This window comes from Branchiostoma floridae, chromosome 4 (genome assembly GCF_000003815.2).
Source record: "Branchiostoma floridae strain S238N-H82 chromosome 4, Bfl_VNyyK, whole genome shotgun sequence".
Classification (NCBI taxonomy): Eukaryota; Metazoa; Chordata; class Leptocardii; order Amphioxiformes; family Branchiostomatidae; genus Branchiostoma; species Branchiostoma floridae.
Genome location: NC_049982.1, coordinates 14,086 through 33,286, shown reverse-complemented (window position 1 = coordinate 33,286; position 19,201 = coordinate 14,086). Strand labels below are relative to the sequence as shown.

Here is a 19,201-nt window from a genome sequence, read left to right as displayed (position 1 = left end):
TACCTGGAAAACAAATTATCATGGCGAGATGGTTGTTGTTGTTGTGCAAAAAAAAATTTCGACAGTTTCGTCGATGTATGAAACTGTTTTCAGCTCATCGCAACTGAAAAACTGCATGATATGTTTCGAGAGATGTATGTGTGGCTTTGTGTTCCAGGGTTTGACAAATGATTGACCATGATTTCCTCTTCCAGCAGTTTCTTATACCGTTAAATCTCCAAGAATTTGGCCAAAAAGTGAGAAAATAAGTTTCTCAGTATCTCAGTCAGTCTTTTGCAGTTGGTCAATGCACTCCTAGGCCAATTAAGAACCTACTCCTACCAGACCGGTGTATTGTAGAGACTACCAGGTTCTGTCGCCCCTCCAGCGAAATGGTTTCTACCAAAGATGGCCGCCGCCAGGTGAAAAATTATGGTTTCTTGAAAACAAGGTAAGTTTTCGCGTTAATGTTTGTGTTCAACCCACGATTTTATGGTTCTTAGATTACTATAAATTATAAAGGTGTTTTTGAGTATAGAATCGATTATCTTTGATGCCAATATCATCCAAAGGAAACGCCCCTTCGACCATTTTGTTTTGTCTGTGGGGTGATATGTATATGACATACGTGGCCAAAATTCATTAACATATACAATTATGTAGATGGAATAGGAAATCGACTGACAAGTATTTTGATTGTTTTCCCCAATTAATAGGTCTAGAATGTTTGTTCTTTGTTACAATTTTTGACCCCTGTGGCCCAAACCACCCCAATTAAAGAGCCTTATAGAACAGCAACACTCCACCATTTTCATATAAAAATTAACGCTTAATGTCTATCCTATTGTCTAGCAGCCACATTTCTACGTTGTGCTGTTGTTTGTTTTTGTTTTCTTTTTAAAAAGACAGTGAACTTAAGATATTAACAAACAAGACAATCAGAGATGGCAAACATCACGCCCTTCATGCAGGTCAGAAACACACAGAAAGACAGACACACAGACCGAATGTAAACACTGGAACACAATAATCCATTGGGTTGAAGTGAAAATTATTTTTCCTTTGAGTTACAATGTACACGTAGTAAAGGTCATTCCCTAACCCTGCTGAGGTCCGTACTGTAGATTTGGGTTACTGACTTACTCATCATTCAGTGAATCACTCACTTACTCACTCAATTAGTGATGATTAAATCTAGAACTAATGACAACTGGGTCACTGATGTATCCCTAAGATATACTAGTATGCAATACATATCACAATGTAGTTTTACCATCAATCATATTTTGGGTGAATATCAAACTTTTAAATTCCATCATTTTTCCCTTGTTGTATCTACAGATTTGTCTGTTACAGCCTGCCATCTACTGCAGAAAGTTCAGAGGTCACCCGTCACCATGGAGATGCTAAAGAAGCTCCAGAGCACCGTGCAGAGCACAGTGAGCAGCGCGGCGAGCTCCGTCCTCGGCAACCCCGTAACCAGGGAGTTTGAGATCAGGAACCACGTGGCCAGCGGAGGGCCGGGATGTCTGTGGAAGATCTACAATGGGATCAAGAAAACCACCAAACAGGTGAAGACTTGGGGCTGGGAAGGGTTTGTTTTTACTGTGAAAGAACTGTTATTTAGATTGTGAACCAGCTTTTTATGCAAACTTTAAGTATGTAGTGCCTGACAGACTACTACGAATGTAACTTAACACAAATTTCTGGGTGTCAACAATTAGCTCTTGAAACAGCTTATGCACTCTGTATTCCCAGCCCTGTTCATATTGAGCTTCATATATTATTTCCATGCCATTTGTAATATAACTTATTACATACATATATGTAACAACTGTTACGGTGACCCGTACTAATCAAGTCCAAGATTCAAAGGGCATTTCTTGGGGACTGGTATCAGGCATTATCCTAAAATTGACTCAAAGTGTATCCATTCATGGACAATTTCCACTGCAAAACTTATTTACTTTAAGGGAAAATGTGTAATGCAGTTCCACATGGAATCTTTTGTATTGTAAATGTTTTTCTAGGAGGTGTCAGTGTTTGTGTGTGAGAAGAGGCAGTTCGAGAGGATGAACCGGAGGGACCGTGATGCTGTGATCATGTCTGCTGTGTTATCTGTTACAGGAGGTGTCAGTGTTTGTGTGTGAGAAGAGGCAGTTCGAGAGGATGAACCGGAGGGACCGTGATGCTGTGATCATGTCTGCTGTGTTATCTGTTACAGGAGGTGTCAGTGTTTGTGTGTGAGAAGAGGCAGTTCGAGAGGATGAACCGGAGGGACCGTGATGCTGTGATCGAGGCCATGAAGCGAGGCGTTACCCAGCTGACCCGACTCAGACACCCACGTCTGCTCACCGTTCAGCATCCACTGGAGGAGTCAAGGTACAGGACCTGATCTAAAATGGGGAGGGCAGGGCTCAAAATCCTTTTTTCTGCATGCTGCACTAGTGCAGATAACAGGTGGTGCAGGTAACAGGTGGTGCAGGTAGCATTGAAAATTAACTGCACCAGACAAGTTTTACCTGCACCATTCTGAACTTCAGGGGTGCCTAAGTATTTGCACAAACCTTATGAGATTCGTACGAATCTTATGTGATACACACGAATCACTATGCGAAATTGCACGAACCTTATGAAAATCACACGAATCACTATGTCGTTAGCTCGAACCTTTTATTCATCATTTAGGTATCCATAATCTTGTCTAGGATATAGGAGAATTATACACAACCATTAAGTACTTACTTTGCTTACGTTTCTCCTATATTCTACCAACCTAATGAAATTATTTTTGGACATAATATTGTCTATATTCTGTGTATCCCCTCCACAGAGACAGCCTGGCATTTGCCACCGAGCCTGTGTTCGCCAGCCTTGCTAACGTGTTGGGGAACTATGAGAACATGCCGACACCTGTACCTGCTGCCATCAAGGACCACCAGCTGTACGAGGTCGAGATCAAGTATGGACTCTTACAGGTGAGTCTGGTGTCGGTGTTTGTTTGTTTACTTGTTTGTTTATTTAGTGAGAACATGCCGACACCCGTACCGGCCACCATCAAGGACCACCAGCTTTATGAGGTGGAGATCAAGTATGGGCTCTTACAGGTGAGTCTGACATCGTGTTTGTTAGGCCTTGTGTTTCCTGTTTCCCGACCTACCCTAGGAAAACCTGCTGACCCTAGCCTTTATTGGGTGTCAGTGGACCCATATAGTATTGAAAGTTTGGATCAAAAAAGATTTTAAAAATTCCCTACCTACTGATTTTTAGGGACTGAAACAGGAAACACAACATTGTTTTCCTAGGCCTAACCTTGTTTGTTTGTTCAGAATCTTCATTACTACAACATACGTCATGTGCACATGTAGGGATGAGAGTGTGCTCTTACAATTAATGTTGGAATTTTGACGTTCAGGAATTTTACTGTATTTGTTTGAACATTTGTTTATTCTTGAGATTAGCTTTTCTTTGAGGTCATAAGATAAGAGGCAAAGGTCAAACAAAAGTTAACAAAAATAGTATAGTCTATTTTCTTATACAGTATATTGTCCTACATGTTCAATGTAGGGCTTTTCACTTGAACTTGTATTTGCTATTAAAGTCAATTGATAGAAATCTTGGTCTAGAAGACGATTAACTTGTACAAAGTAAAATGTTGGATTATACATATCAAAATACTTGTTTGTTTGCATTTGTATGTTTGTATTTCATACCTAGTTAACTACCTCGTGGTGAAACACAAAGTTTGTCAGAAGAGTTCAAGTTGCATATCTTAAACAGATTTATTGGGGACATACAATCAAAAATTGATATTTGGCCTTGCAGGTGACAGAAGGTCTGGCTTTCCTCCACAATGACGTGAAGATGGTCCATGGTAACCTAACACCAGAGGTCATCATCCTGAACAAGAACGGAGCCTGGAAGGTCGCAGGGTTCGAGTTCTGCATCCCCTCATCCAACCCTCCAGATCAGGCTGTGAGTTCCAATCCACAATTACTGTAAATGCATTTAAGTTTGCAGGGATTTAATTTCGCGGTAGTGGGAAAAAGGAGCGTTCGCAATGGTTTTGAGTTCGTGGTAGCACCATGTACTATAGTCTCTTACTGCCATGGAAAAAATGTTTGCGGTGGTTTTAAATTTGCGGTGAAGTGGCCACCACGAAAACCGCGAACATAAAACCACCACAAACATTTCTGCATTTACAGTATATCAGCCTGAGGTCATTTTTTAAAGAGGGAAACTAGGACTGTGTCCCCATGCCCGGAACATGTACACTTGCTGCAAGCAGATTCTGTATTTGAACTCTCAAAATGCAAGGCAAACATATAGTAACTTAAGGTACTTTAGGCACAACCAGGAAGTACTTACTTCCAACGTTTCAATGTCTATCAGACAACATCATCAAGGTAGAATGACTGGAAACTCCTTTTTGCTGCTACTTGTAGTTTCCAGTCATTCTTGGAAGTAAGTACTCCCTGGTTGTCCTAAAGAACCTTACTATATGAAGAATTGCCAACCTGATCAAGTTACTTACGGGTGCAGACCCCAAAGCCATTGCATGTAAATTAGGGCTGGTTAGAAATCAAATTATGAAGCCACCAGGAACAAGTTTAACTGCTTACCATCTCTTACAGGAAAGTCTTTAACCTTGCATTTCCTGCCTAGGGGCATGTTCAGGGCTTTAGCCAGCTCAAATTTTTTTTCCGTCAGCCAATTACAATCGTCGCGAAAACCGCGAAAATTAATTAGAAGAACTGAACTGAGACCTTGAAAAACGGGTTTTAATGAGATTATCGTATGCGAAAGGGCGCCGACACACATTGTCCACAATCATAGCAATAGCAAAACAAACAGTGTGTGGCTTTTACGGCCGTGGACGGCGTCCCAAGCCGCCTGTAGCTTCCACCAAGGATTTTTATCCGTCAAGGTTGACGGATTGGTTTTAAAATTTTTCCGTCAGACGCAGCACATTTCCGTCAATTGACGGAAAAACGGATGCTGGCTAGAGCCCTGGGCATGTTACACATCTGGGAGAAGTCTAAATTGCATTAAGTATGGAAAGACCATGTGGCGCAGCAGCAGAGCGTTTGCCTCGGGACAGAGAGGTCTGGAGTTCGAATCCGGCTGCCGTGTCTTGTGCCCTTGGGAAAGACACTTTACACATATATCCTCACTTTACTGAGGTGAAAATGAGTAGCAAGTTTTGGCTAGGTCCGATTAAATGGAGGTTCCGTGTATGGGGAGAGCCACACCCCATACACAAAAAGAACGTCCCCACGTGCAATGGTGCAGTGTGAGTGGATAAAAAACTTGGTCCTGTGTACGTCTTACGTACCATGGTTGCAGCCCTCAGCCTAATGAAGTTAAGCACGTATAAAGAAGAAAGGCCACATTTTAATTTTCTCTTGACAACAATCCTTCCCTAAGCCTTGTGTATTTGCTGTTTCAGGCATTCTTCTCTGCTAAGGAGTACGATGAAAACCTGACACCACTGGCCCAGCAGACCTTGAACTACCATGCTCCCGAGTATGTGCTGCAGTGCTCCTGCGACACGCCAGGGGACCTGTTCTCGCTGGGCATGCTGTTCTACGCCATCTTCAACCAAGGCAAGACCATCATGGACTGTGGGTCGAGTCTGCTAACGTACAAGAGAAACATAGAACAGGTAGGCTACCATATAGGGTCGTGTTGGCCATATATGGGCATACTGTTTCATGGTTAATGCTTTCAATATATGGGCATGTACAACAGGAAGCTACCATATAGGGTCGTGTTTGCTATATATGGAAATGGTTGCTATATATGGGCATTTACAACCTTATAGGGTCATGTATGCTATATAAGGAATGTTTGCTATATATGGGCATGTACAACAGGTGTGCTGCCATATATGGGTGTGTTAACTGAACATATGCATGTTATACATGTACTGTGTATGGATGTCTTTCATTTTTGACTGTAATTCAGATCTTGTAAATATTTTGATGGAAAACAACAGAATCACACTTTTTTTCCCTTTTTGTTCCCTTTTTTATGCGTGTCCATACTTTTTTCTTCTTTTTCCATGTTGGTTGCGTTATACCTGGCTTGGAACGGTTTAAACCTGGCATGGTTATCAGAAGGTACTAGATGTTTGTTTTGATATAACGTTAGCTCACAAACCTCATTTCACCCATCCCATGTAGCAGTTACAGGAATAAGCATGTTCACTGTTTCAAGTACGCATGTGCAGAGATAGGAAATTATACATAAACAAGTGCTGCACATGCATCCTGAGAATGGTGAAAATGCATAATATTATGCAACTAACACATGATATCAGGAATTGCCTTGGATGTAGCTCAAGCATGGATTAATTGTCTTCGTCCATATCAGCCATGGTCCTTAATTAGCATGTCGCTTGTGCGCGGCATGCTCTCCAAGCTCTTTCGAAGTAAACAGTCGGAAGTGAAAGGAGGCTCCTCCCACTTCCTGTGTTCCCGTGAGTGATGACGTCAGTTTTTGAAGTTTCGCTGTGGAAAGTGGTCACGCTCTCCGAGCTCTTGTGTTCCCATATTTTTCTTCATTTTCTAGCGCTATGAGTGATTCAAAAAAGGATAGTAGGAGACGTAAAGGGTCTCATGGTTCTCATAGTTCGTCCAGTAGGCATTCTTCTAGTGATAAACGCGCTCGCGAGGAGTTTTCACGTAGTAAATCGAGTTCTTCGTCACCACGTGGTATCGGGGACAAGCGCGAACTTGTCAGCGCCCCCCTCCCCCCCGGACACGAACGTGGAGACGGCGCGCTTGCGGACGGCCGTTCCACGGAGGACCCGGAGAGTAGCGGGCAAAAAGAGCTACTGCTAGAGGGGCAGAAGAGTCCTCGTCTTCCTCGGGAGCCGAACGGAGATAAGTCTCCTGTGCGTACGCCGGAATGGCCGGGAGATTTGGGCGAATTGAGAGACCTTCTCGGGGTCAACGTCATCCAGCAAGACCAAAACGCTCTTCGCGTAGCGTTTGGGTTAATGTCTGAAGAATTCAAAGGAGTTAAAGAGATCTTAGGGTCTATCGCCGCTTCAGTCGGCGCAAAGAGGCATTCAGGCGCTCCTTCTGAGCTTGAGTCCGAAGTTACCCCCTCGAAGAGGTCGCGTTTTGACGACAGCGGCGATGAGTCGACATGTTCGGCGGCGAGCGATATGTCTTTTGTGCCGTTCGACCGTGAGCCGGCCGCCCCGGAAAAAGTGTGGACTGCCCGGCAGTCCGTGGTGCGGTTTGCCGCAGATTATTTCGACTTAAAGAAAGAGCGCAAGACAGAGTCCTTGTCGCACTGGCAAAACAAGTATTTGCTGCCCTCTAATGCTCCGAAAGAGCTGTCGGTGCCTGAGTTAGATTCAGCCGCTAAAGAGATGATCAAGTCGATCGACTTTTACAAAGGTAAGTCGGCTCTTCAGGTCGATAGAAATCTAGTTTCGGTTCATACTAAGTTGTTGCATGTAGTGGCACCAGTTTTGAATCTTTGGCAGATGTTGAAAGAATGTAATGGCGAGATTTCTGAGCCTGATAGAGATATTATGCAGGACTGTGCAGCTACTGCTGTTTGGCTCTTAGGCTCAGCTCACTCTAAGATTGCTGACGTTCGTAGATCATCTCTAGCGGAAGTTTCCTATCAGCCTACGGCTAAGGATTTGTTTGGTTTGATTCCTGATGACCCTACTCAGTTATTGAGGAATGATTTGGGCTCTAAAGCTAGAGAATTGGCTTCAGGCAAGAAAGCCTTAGTTGATACTTTGAAACCAAAGCAGTCGTCCCAGCGGGGGCGAGGCGCTTCGAGCGCTTCTACCTCGAGGGGCAGGGGTGGCTTTCGCGGCAATCGGAAGTTCCGCCCTCCCCCCTCTCGCCAGTCAGGAGGAAACTCCAACTCTAAGTTTTACTGGGGATCGCAGTATTCCCGCACCTCCAATCAGTCAGGAGACGGGAAGAAATCTAAGTAGTGTCTCCCAGTCTTGTTTACATCAGCTTTTACACCGGCGATTGCCTGCACTTCAACCTGTACCTCATCCTTTGCCGAATCCCCTCCCTCATGGAGGGCGTTTAAAGTTTTTTTTGCCAGTTTGGCGCAAGCTAACTTCAGACCAAGTTATTCTGGATATAGTTAAGGGGTATAGGTTGCCGTTCAAACGATCGCCGCCAGTGCAGACTAGTATTCCTTGGACCCGTGCTATGACACCGGAGCAAGATTTGGCTATTGATTCTGAGTTTGCTTCTATGTTGGATAAAGGGGCAATTCAAGAGGTTCCCTTCAGTTCTGATTTATTTATTTCTAGACTGTTTACAGTGCCCAAGAAAACAGGCGGGCTTCGGCCAGTTATCAATCTTAGACCTCTTAATAGGTGTCTTTTTGTTCCAAAGTTCAAAATGGAAAGCCTGGGTATGGTCAGAGAGTTAGTTCGTCCAGGTGATTTTTTTTGCAAAATAGACCTCACTGATGCGTACTTTACAGTAGCCATCCACCCGAATCATCACCGTTTTCTTACGTTTGCGTGGAAGAACAAGTTTTTCTCGTTCGTTTGTTTACCGTTTGGCGTTTCGAGCGCCCCACTTGTGTTTACGAAGCTTCTTAAGGTGGTGGTTTCGCACTTAAGACGTAGAGGCATCAGGTTGATTATTTATTTAGATGATATGCTGATTTTTGCAGACAGTAGTGATCGATGTAGGCAAGATGCCATCACAGCGACAGACTTCATTGCCCATGTTGGGTTTGTCACAAATTTGGGTAAGTCTGTCCTGGAGCCAACTCAGTGTATTACCTTTCTTGGTTCAGGGTTAAACTCTTTGAGTATGTGTCTGTTTCTCCCTGGTGTCAAACTACAGGAGTTGAGCCAGTTAGCTGGCGAAGTGCTAGAGAGAGAGAGTGCCTGTCAGCACGGCAGTTAGCAAGTGTCATCGGGAAGTTCCAAGCAGCCACAGTGTCCGTACTGCTCGGTCCTCTGCATCTTCGACATTTGCAACTTCTCCTCATCTCATGTCTACGACAATCCGGCGGTTTTTGGCAAACTCCCGTTCGACTAACCGAGTCAGCACGTCAGGACCTTATCTGGTGGAGGGACGAGCTACGCCTTCACAATTATCGTCCGATTCACTGTCCGGAAGAAAACGTAGTGATCGAAACCGACGCCTCTCTCGATGGCTGGGGAGCATTCGCAAATGGCGTGAGCACAGGCAGAACGCGGACAGCACATAAATCAGTTGGAAATGCTGGCAGTCTTTCTGGCACTGAAGGCCTTTTGCAAGGACAGGGCGAACTGTACAGTACGAGTCAAATCGGACAACTCAACCGTAGTTTCGTACATCAACCGCCGAGGCGGCACAAGGTCGCCAGCCCTTTCAAATCTGGCTCTAAGCCTGTGGGATTACTGCGTGGAGAGAAGCATCCTGTTGTCAGCCGATCACGTGGCGGGCGTAACCAACGTAAGAGCGGACTTCAGGTCCAGACACTTCGCTCGCACAACAGAGTGGTCACTCTGCCCACAAGTGTTTCAGGCCATACAGAAGATGTGTCCCAGTCTGCGCAGAGCGGGAGCGGTAGATCTCTTCGCATCCCGACTCAACAGGAAACTACCCAAGTTTGTGTCTTGGGAGCCAGACCCAGAGAGTCTGGGGACGAATGCGTTCACGATGAACTGGAACCAGTGGGAAGCTCTGTATGCCTTTCCCCCATTCAAGATCATCGAGAGGGTCTTGAGGAAGGTCCGCCAGGACCAAGTAACAGTGCACTTTGTGGCACCGATTTGGGACACAGCAGCATGGTATCCACTGATACTAGAAATGTCCGTGAGAAAACCAGTACGGCTGCCTCGGTACCCGTCGCTTCTCACACAACCAGAAGACGGAAGTCTGCACCCGCTGAGCAGCACATTACGTATGGCCATATGTGTGGACTGTCTCCGGCGTCAGTTCCGAGAGTTCGACATTTCGGAAGGAGTTACAGAGATCCTCCTCGCCTCCTGGCGTCCTAAGACCAGAGGACTCTATGCGTCAGCGTGGAGGAAATGGGCTCGCTGGAGCCGTTCTCGGGGTTTGGATCCCGTTTATGCACCTCTGAGTAAGGTACTGGATTTTCTTCATCATTTGTTTTCTACGGGTTTCCAATATAGAACACTCAATGTTTATAGATCTGCAATATCTTCCACTCATGTCAATGTAGAGGGAAAACCGGTAGGAGCACACTCCCTTGTCTCCCGTTTTATGAAGGGAGTGTTTGAGCTTAGACCGCCCATGCCCAAGCATATTGCTATTTGGGATGTCTCTGTTGTTCTGAAGTTCCTCAGACAGTGGTCTCCTGCGAAGTGCCTCAGTCTGAAGCAGCTCACCTTCAAGGTTGCTATGCTAGTGGCGCTAGTGTCGGCTGGTCGGGAACAATCGCTAGCTCTGCTCAGTACAAGTCACATGTCTTCGTCTAAAGAGGGGATTTTGTTTGTTATTGATAAGGTCACAAAAACGTCACGTCCAGACAAACCTTCACATTCTTTGTGGGTGGCGAAGTTTGACAACAAAGTGTTGTGTCCGGTCACTTATCTGCGGGCATACTTAGAGAGGACTGCTAGGTTTCGCTCCTCGTCTGACTCTCGGGTGTTTCGGGGGTTAGTCAAGCCTCATAAGGCGGTTGGATCTTCCACTATTGCCCGTTGGCTTAAGCAAATGTTGTCTGAAGCAGGTATCAAAGAGTACTCAGGCCATTCAGTCAGAAGCGCATCAGCTTCAGCTGCCTTCAAGGCTGGCGTTTCTGTTAAGGATATTTTGAAGGCGGCAAATTGGGCCAATGCTACTACATTCGAGAGGTTCTATAATAAACCTTCTAACTCTTCTAGTTTCCACTTTGGTTGTTCAGTGCTGGCCTCGGCTTCAAAGTCATGCTAATTAAGGACCATGGCTGATATGGACGAAGACAAATACAAATTGGACAAACTTACGTGTCAGGACAGTGGTAGTTGTCTGTCGTCCATGGAAGCCATGGTCCTTCCCGCCCTAGTATCTTGCTAGGGTTCGCTTTTAGTTTCCCACCCTAAGTTTTCGGCCAGCACTGTTGCTACTAAAAAACTGACGTCATCACTCACGGGAACACAGGAAGTGGGAGGAGCCTCCTTTCACTTCCGACTGTTTACTTCGAAAGAGCTTGGAGAGCATGCCGCGCACAAGCGACATGCTAATTAAGGACCATGGCTTCAATGGACGACAGACAACTACAATTGTCCTGACACGTAAGTTTGTCCAATTTGTATTTGGTGCATGTACATGTGATTCATTCACATGTACATGATCATATACAGTAACAGTATATCATTCACTTGCTATGACTTGCTATGAATTCTGGAAATTTGCACATGTATGAACAGTGAACTGGCTGTGAAATAAGACATTATCATTTTATCATTAGGGTCATTTAAAGAGCTCACATCACATTCTTACATACCTTGTATGTCCATATCATTGATAGTACGAAGCAGAAACACTGTCACAAAAATCGTATATATGTTTTGAAAATGGGACATGTTTTTTTTATAAGGGGGCAAATTAAATCCACATATGTTTTGAAAATGGGACATGTTTTAAAAAAGGGGGCAAATTAAATCCACATGTTTTGAAAATGGGACATGTTTTAAAAAAGAGGAGCAAATTAAATCCACATATGTTTTGAAAATGGGACATGTTTTTTCTTATGGGTCATATCTTTTAAAACAGTATGCATCTTAAAAATAACCAAAATGAGAATATGAGACGAAAAAAAAACATACCATTTTCATTTAAGTTTATCCCCCAATCCAGGAAACCCACCGGTTTGCAAAGTGGTGCTTTCAAAATGGTCTATCGTTTCCGATTTACCCCCCATTTTGATAGTGGTGCTTTCCAGTTACGCCGATTTCAAACTGGTCGATTTCAAACTCCAAACGGAAATGACGTAAGGCCCATTGGGTCAAAACGTACGAAGGACCATTGGGACACAACCTGTTTTAGCAAAGGAGCTGTGTGCTCATAGCGAAGGGGCTGCATGCTCGGCGAAGGAGCTGTGTGCTCACAACGAAAGATCTGTGTTCACACAGCAAAGGGGCTGCATGCTCGGCGAGGGAGCTGTGTGCTCACAGCGAAGGGACTTTGTGCACCAGGCTGAAGATGGTCGCCGATTGGTAGCCGCCGATCCAAGCGCCGATTCGTCATTAGACATAACATAGCAATTAGCACCCTATTCAGACGCCCATTCGAAGAAGCTAAAAATTTCTAATTTCCTTCATAAGCTTAAATGGATATCAAGAGCTTCTGGATATTGTCTATTACCACCAAATATATGTATATATATAAACATAGATAATAACAGAAAGTATTATATCAACGATTAAACAAAAATAATGGGCCCAATCGGCCGCCAACTTCAGACTGGTTTTTAGATAGCGCATATCTAAAAGCGAATTTAGATAGCGCATATCTTAACGTATTCAAAACGTATAAAATCTTACGGGCCGGATTTGATTAATGAACTATGGGGAAATTAACTAATTTACTAATAGCTATAGGATACGTCGATGTAGGTTAGACATCCAGGTAATAAATTGGCTGCCATACGGTTTGTAGAGTAAATTGCCTGTTAAGGCCCGTGAACTTTTAAGACGAATTTAGATAGCGTATACCCCAACGTATTCAATACAAGTATCAATTCTTACGGACCAGATTTAATTGATGAACTAGAGTTGAAGCAGTTTGTCTATAAGAAATCGGCACTGAGCTCTAGTTCATTAATTAAATCCGGCCCGTAAGATCATGTAGATATTTGTATCAAATACGACAAGTATGAGCTATCTGAATTGCACTTAAAGTTCACGGGCAACGTTTAGACACTAGACGTATGGCAGCCGATTTTAGCCCCCCTTTGCTCGGGTATTTTCTATCAGTTAATTCCCTCAAGTTCATTAATTAAATCCGGCCCGTAACATTCGATACTTGTTTTGAATACGTTAAAATATGCGCTATCTAAATTCGTCTTAAAATTTCACGGGCCACGTTTAGATAAATAGTAGATTTCTCTACAAGAGGTATGGCAGCCGGTTTTAGATCAGTGAAGTTTGCCGCCGATTGGGCCTATTATTTCTGCTTAATCGTTGATATGATACTTTCTGTTATTATTTATGCTTGTATATACATATTCTGGGTGGTAAAAGACAATATCCAGCAGCTCTTGATATCCATTTAATAAGCTTTTAAAGGAAATTAGGAATTTTTAGTTTCTTCGAATGGACGTCTGAATGGGATACTATGTTATGCCGGACCAATCGGCGACCAACTTCAGCTTGGTGCACACAGCTTGTTCGCCGATCACAAAGTCCATTCGCTGTGAGCACACAGCTTGTTCGCCGAACACACAGCTCGTTTGCTGTGAGCACACAGCTCGTTCGCTGTGAGCACACAGCTCCTTCGCCGAGCACGCAGCCCCTTTGCTCTGAGCACACAGCTCCTTCGCAAAAACACGTTTTGACCCAATCGTCCTTCGTAGACTTACGTCATTTTTTTTAAATCTTTTGTTATTTTTTTTTTTTATTCACATTTCTTTAAAGAGGATGAGACGGAAAGCAGACCCTGCTTATCGAGGTCTTCTCCTCATGTACATAAACAAAATAAAGACACACATACAGGACTACAAAACGCTAAATATAATAACAAAGTCAAGAGATAATGATAACGACATGAAATAAAACAACAAGGAATCAAATAACAAAGTGACGTGTAGCTGGCATACAAACTTAGAAGTAATCAAATAAGGTTATAAATCAACTTAAACAACCTGTCTATTGAACACAAGACTTAACTACATATGTGGATTTAATTTGTCCCTCTTTTTTAAAACATGTCCTATTTTCAAAACGGATGTGGATTTAATTTGCCTCCTTTTTTAAAACATGTCCCATTTTCAAAACATATGTGGATTTAATTTGCCCTCTTTAAAAAAAGGCCCCATTTTCAAAACATATGTGGATTTAATTTGCCCCCTTATAAAAGGAACATGTCCCTTTTTCAAAACATATATACGATTTTTGTGACAGTGTTTCTGCTTCGTAGATAGAATAGTCACTTCTTTACACTTTTCACCATTGTTATCTATACCAAATTATTTTATTTCATGTATGTTTACTATATTTTCTATTTTTATGTATGTTTCATGTTGCAATTAGCCCACGGGCAAGAACTTGCAAATAAACTTCACTTCATCATCATTCAAAAACATTCATCATCATCATTAGGTGACCCTATTGTATGTGTTTTCTTTTTCATTTCCCAGCTTGGCTCTCTGCGGATGTCCGTCCTGGGCAGTGTTCCTGACCCCGTGAGGGAGTGTGTCAAACTCATGCTGAACGTGGAACCCACAGTCAGACCCGATGCCGACCAGATGTCAAAGGTCAGGGGTCATATTGTCAAGGGTCATTTTACTGAGAAAACTCCACACACTTGTCTCTGTCATCCTTCTTCAAAAGTACAATTTGATGTTTAGCTGTAGTCAGGGCCATAGTACTCTCCTAGCATTTGGGAGAAATCAAACAGCTTGTGTGTTAAATTATATATAGTCTGTAAATTTATATATTTTTGTGCAGTCTTTCTTTCTTTTCTTTCCTTTATTGACAATGACATTACATGGGTCAGTCTTAGCTTTGTGGTTGGACGGAAAAGGAGATTTTGCAATGTATGAAGTTTTCAGTCAAACAATTCTGCAGTGGCATTACAATGGGAACGCATCTTGCGGTGTCATGATTTTGAAGTGATTTCGTCATCTGCAGTACTTTTTTTTACCCCCAGATCCCATTCTTTGACGACGTTGGTGCGATGACCCTGCAATACCTGGACACGCTCCTCCAGAGGGACAATCTTCAGAAGTCTCAGTTCTTCAAGGGTCTGCCCAAGGTCATGTCTAAACTGCCAAAGGTGAGGCTGGTGTTCTTCTTTTTATTGTGTGCAATAAGTGTTGTGGGTGCATTGATATTATACATGCTTTACTTGTAGATTGATAGGTCAGAGATTGCTACAGACGGCTGCAGTGTCAGGAATTTGCTTAAAAGAGCTGATATAAAGTGTTGATGATGTATTTTTGTATAGAACATGACTTATACCTGTATTAGAGTACATGTGTATCACACAGAAGTTGGTTATCAAAAAGAGTAGACTAGTGGTTCTTCTTATCGTGAGTTGATAAAATCTTACACTGCATTGCTAGAGGCAGTTTACTGGCAATGCAAAACAAATAGACAAAACAAACGACTGTATGTAGTATGAGGCCTTTTTGCTACAAACAGTAGCTGATTGCAAGATGTAGATGATGTTATTTGTTACATTCATAACAGTTGTTACATTCCTCCCTCAGAGAGTGCTGCTACAAAGGGTGCTGCCATGTCTCACCCAGGAGTTTGTGAACCCCGACATGATACCCTTTGTCCTGCCAAACGTGCTGCTTATTTCCGATGACTGCTCCAATGAGGAATACACCAGGCTGGTCCTCCCTCAGCTCAAGCCTGTCTTCAAGGTTACAGAACCAGTTCAGGTGAGAGGGTCACTAATATAGTGCTCACTTGGACAGACAGACACACACACACACACATGCAGACACACACAAACATAGACACATGCAAGCGAAAACATTACGCATACATATTCAGTCAGATGGCAAACACAAGCAAACCTGTCAGGCACACAGACAGACAGACTTATACACACACACTCACACACACACACACACACACTTTTTATTTATTTATTGATCTTTAGGGTAGTCCCTTCAGTTAACGTAGTAACTGATTTCCAAGGGAGCCCTATATACATGTTCGCACATGTTCGCACAACGACGGGTTATACCGCCCCTTACACGAACACACACACACACACACACACACACACAAACACACACACACACACACACACACACACACACACACAGTGAGCCCTGTGAATTCAATTTAGCACAGCAAGTGTTGAGCATGGAAATGCATCACTTACATGTAGGACATCACACAAGAACATAATAATACTTATGAGTTATGACATATACTTTTTCTGTAATTTTCTGTTAACACTTCACCTATTGTTACCCACAGATTGTAGTAATCCTCCTGCAAAAGATGGATCTGCTCCTTAGCAAGACTCCCGCCCAGGATGTGAAGGACCATGTCCTCCCCATGGTTTATAGAGCAATGGAATCTTCCATGCAGCCTATACAGGTATACAATAAACAATCATTCAAGATGATTGTTAATGGCTATTTTTCAATGCTGTATGGTCGATAAGAGTGTCATGCAATATGGCATTTTCATTGCATGAGCTTATCGTCCAATTGTTTCATGAAGACAACTATGTCATATTCATACAGTAAGGATGATTGGGGCTAAAGTGTTAAGATTTCAGAAAAAAATTCACCCTGGAAGATTTTAGAATTCCAAATGAATAAGTTCAGCTCAAGAAATTGACAAAGGTAGCAAATGATAAATTCAGATCTAAAGAATTCAGCTTACTTGGATTGCAACCATATTAAATGGATTTACTTTCAATTCTGTCTCTCCCCTACCCTCCCCAGGAGCGATGTCTGGCCATCATCCCCACCTTCTCCAGTATGGTGGACTTCTCCACCATGAAACATTCCATCATACCCAGGATCAAGACCATGTGTCTACAGACAAGCTCACTATCGGTATGGCAACTTTACATTGTTTAGAACATTTATCTGAAACTTTAAGTGACAGAACATGCACTATTCATGGACAGCACAGCACAGTTGGGAATGTATACAAGCTGTGCTAGTCATTACGTCAAATAGGCTATTTCAATGTAAACCAATGTTTTCAAGACCAGTTCCATACTGTCTCCGAAAGAAATAAGTACTGATGGTACTCTAAGTGCATTCATGACCTAGCTTTGCTTATTTTTTTGTTCCTAGGATGCAAAACCATTAAACTACTGTGTCCATCAGTTTGCATGTATGCTAGGGCTGAAACCAGTTTATCTCCTTGGACCGGTCCAGAAAAACCAGACCTGAAAAAATTCGGTGGACCGGATGTTGGACCAATTAGAAAACGAACAGATTATACTGACACTACAGCAGTAGACTTAAAATGTTTTGTGACTATATTGGTCCAGGAAAATAGCAACGGCAAAGTAGAGGAGAGTTGATTGTAATTTTTATCAAGCTTCTACAATCAAACTTGGTCTAACTTAACAGAGGCAGTTAGCGTTGTTTACTTGAAGATAGGATACTTCACCAGACAGATTCCTTTGTAGCGAAATGGACAATTTTTATTTTGAATATTACCCATTCACAAACAATTAGGTCCAGGTTCAGGTCTGGACCTGGAACTGATCCTCTGGATCTGAACCTGACCTGGACCTGAATTTTCTGTATCTGTACCCACCCCTAATGTATGCTATTATATACCCTGGTATGGCATAGGGCCATAGGAGAGCTACGTTGTAACTCTCTGACAACTTTGTCCATGCCCCCCAAGGTGCGAGTGAACTGCCTGGTGTGTCTGGGGAAGATGCTAGAGTCCCTGGATAAGTGGTTTGTGCTGGATGAGATCCTCCCCATGCTACAGGAGATCCCCTCCAGGGAACCCGCTGTACTGATGGGGATGTTAGGTGAGTGTGGATAAGTGGTTTGTGCTGGATGTTAGATGTTAGGTGAGTGTGGATAAGTGGTTTGTGCTGGATGTCTAGATGTTAGGTGAGCTGTGGATAAGTGGTTTGTGCTGGATGTTAGGTGAGTGTGGATAAGTGGTTTGTGCTGGATGTTAGGTGAGTGTGGATAAGTGGTTTGTGCTGGATGTTAGGTGAGTGTGGATAAGTGGTTTGTGCTGGATGTTAGGTGAGTGTGGATTGTGCTGGATGTTAGGTGGATAAGTGGTTTGTGCTGGATGTTAGGTGAGTGTGGATAAGTGGTTTGTTCTGGATGTTAGGTGTTAGGTGGAGGAGATACATCCAGGAAACCCGCTGTACTGATGGGGATGTTAGGTGAGTGTGGATAAGTGGTTTGTGCTGGATGTTAGGTGAGTGTGGATAAGTGGTTTGTGCTGGATGTTAGGTGAGTGTGGATAAGTGGTTTGTGCTGGATGAGATCCTGCCCATGCTACAGGAGATACCCTCCAGGGAACCCGCTGTACTGATGGGGATGTTAGGTGAATACCTAGTGCTTACTAACAAACTAGCTCCCTTCATCTTTGGTGATCCTGAGACATTTTTGCCAACTGTTCTCATGTTGGTAGAAATGGCCCCACTCTACTTATGGGGATATTAGGCGATGAAGTGCTCCTTTAGAGTTTAATTAAAGAGCATTAGGAAGAAGAGAATAAGATACTTTTCTGTATGAATATGGAAAGAGGTCCATGCAAGTCAAGTAGTAAATCAAACAGTAGAACTATTTTCAGAAAGTAGAAAAACAAGGATGACATGCTATTAGTAGATAAAGCACACTTGCTAATGTGTGTGGGGTTGAGATGTAACATTTTAATATGTAAATTTTCTTTGCCATAATGTGATAATTTTACTGTGTCAGACCCAAAACTGTGACATCAGTAGACAACTTTGCTTACTGTCTAGGTCTTTGATAGGCTTGGAGGTCTTTAAGGATGCTTAAACATCTAAGACATGCTGACCTTGCAGGAATCTATAAGATGACCCTGGAGCATAAGAAGCTGGGGATCCCGAGGGACGTGCTGGCCACAAAAGTCCTGCCCTTCCTCCTTCCCATCGTCATTGACAACGGGCTCAACCTTAAACAGGTAAGGAAATACTAAGTTAAACTTACTTGGGCCTACTGTCCATTCTTTGGCATTGGCCATGAACTAGCTCCCTCCTTCTTTGGCAGTCCTGGGCCATTTCTGCCAACTGATCCCACATGTAGTCAGACGCCCTCACATCCGCCTCCAGGCTGCGTCTTCAAAGTCCAGGTGTATTTTGGTCTTCCATTCTTGCGCTTTCCTGGGGTGTTACATGACTTTATGGCTTCCCTCACTATTTGAAGCCAGCTTGCGCAGGGTGAGAAAATACAATGCTTCTTTCTGGTTCATCTTTGATGATATTTGTTGTACTTTTGTTCCAGTTCAATGCGTTTATGTCGGTGATAAAGGAGATGGTTCGGCAGGTGGAGCAGGAGCAGAGGACCAAACTGGAGCAGCTCCACTCCATGCAGGAGGAGCAGCAGAGGTACTGTACAGTATGTTATAGTA

At 43.2% G+C, this 19,201-nt stretch overlaps 1 protein-coding gene across 1 annotated transcript in view; it reads left to right on the top strand.

Moving 5' to 3' along the window:
* The first annotated feature begins 262 nt into the window (after positions 1–262).
* LOC118414688 (SCY1-like protein 2) overlaps positions 263–19,201 on the top strand; it is a 24,451-nt gene continuing 5,512 nt past the window's right edge. The window contains exons 1-14 of the mRNA XM_035818889.1: positions 263–430; positions 1,321–1,550; positions 2,204–2,361; positions 2,813–2,957; positions 3,805–3,954; positions 5,429–5,644; positions 14,281–14,397; positions 14,793–14,918; positions 15,355–15,531; positions 16,082–16,204; positions 16,558–16,671; positions 17,483–17,615; positions 18,636–18,754; positions 19,075–19,178. Of these exons, the coding sequence (XP_035674782.1) occupies positions 1,377–1,550; positions 2,204–2,361; positions 2,813–2,957; positions 3,805–3,954; positions 5,429–5,644; positions 14,281–14,397; positions 14,793–14,918; positions 15,355–15,531; positions 16,082–16,204; positions 16,558–16,671; positions 17,483–17,615; positions 18,636–18,754; positions 19,075–19,178 (1,856 nt within the window). The 5' untranslated portion in view covers positions 263–430; positions 1,321–1,376. The remainder of the gene's footprint in view (positions 431–1,320; positions 1,551–2,203; positions 2,362–2,812; positions 2,958–3,804; positions 3,955–5,428; positions 5,645–14,280; positions 14,398–14,792; positions 14,919–15,354; positions 15,532–16,081; positions 16,205–16,557; positions 16,672–17,482; positions 17,616–18,635; positions 18,755–19,074; positions 19,179–19,201) is intronic.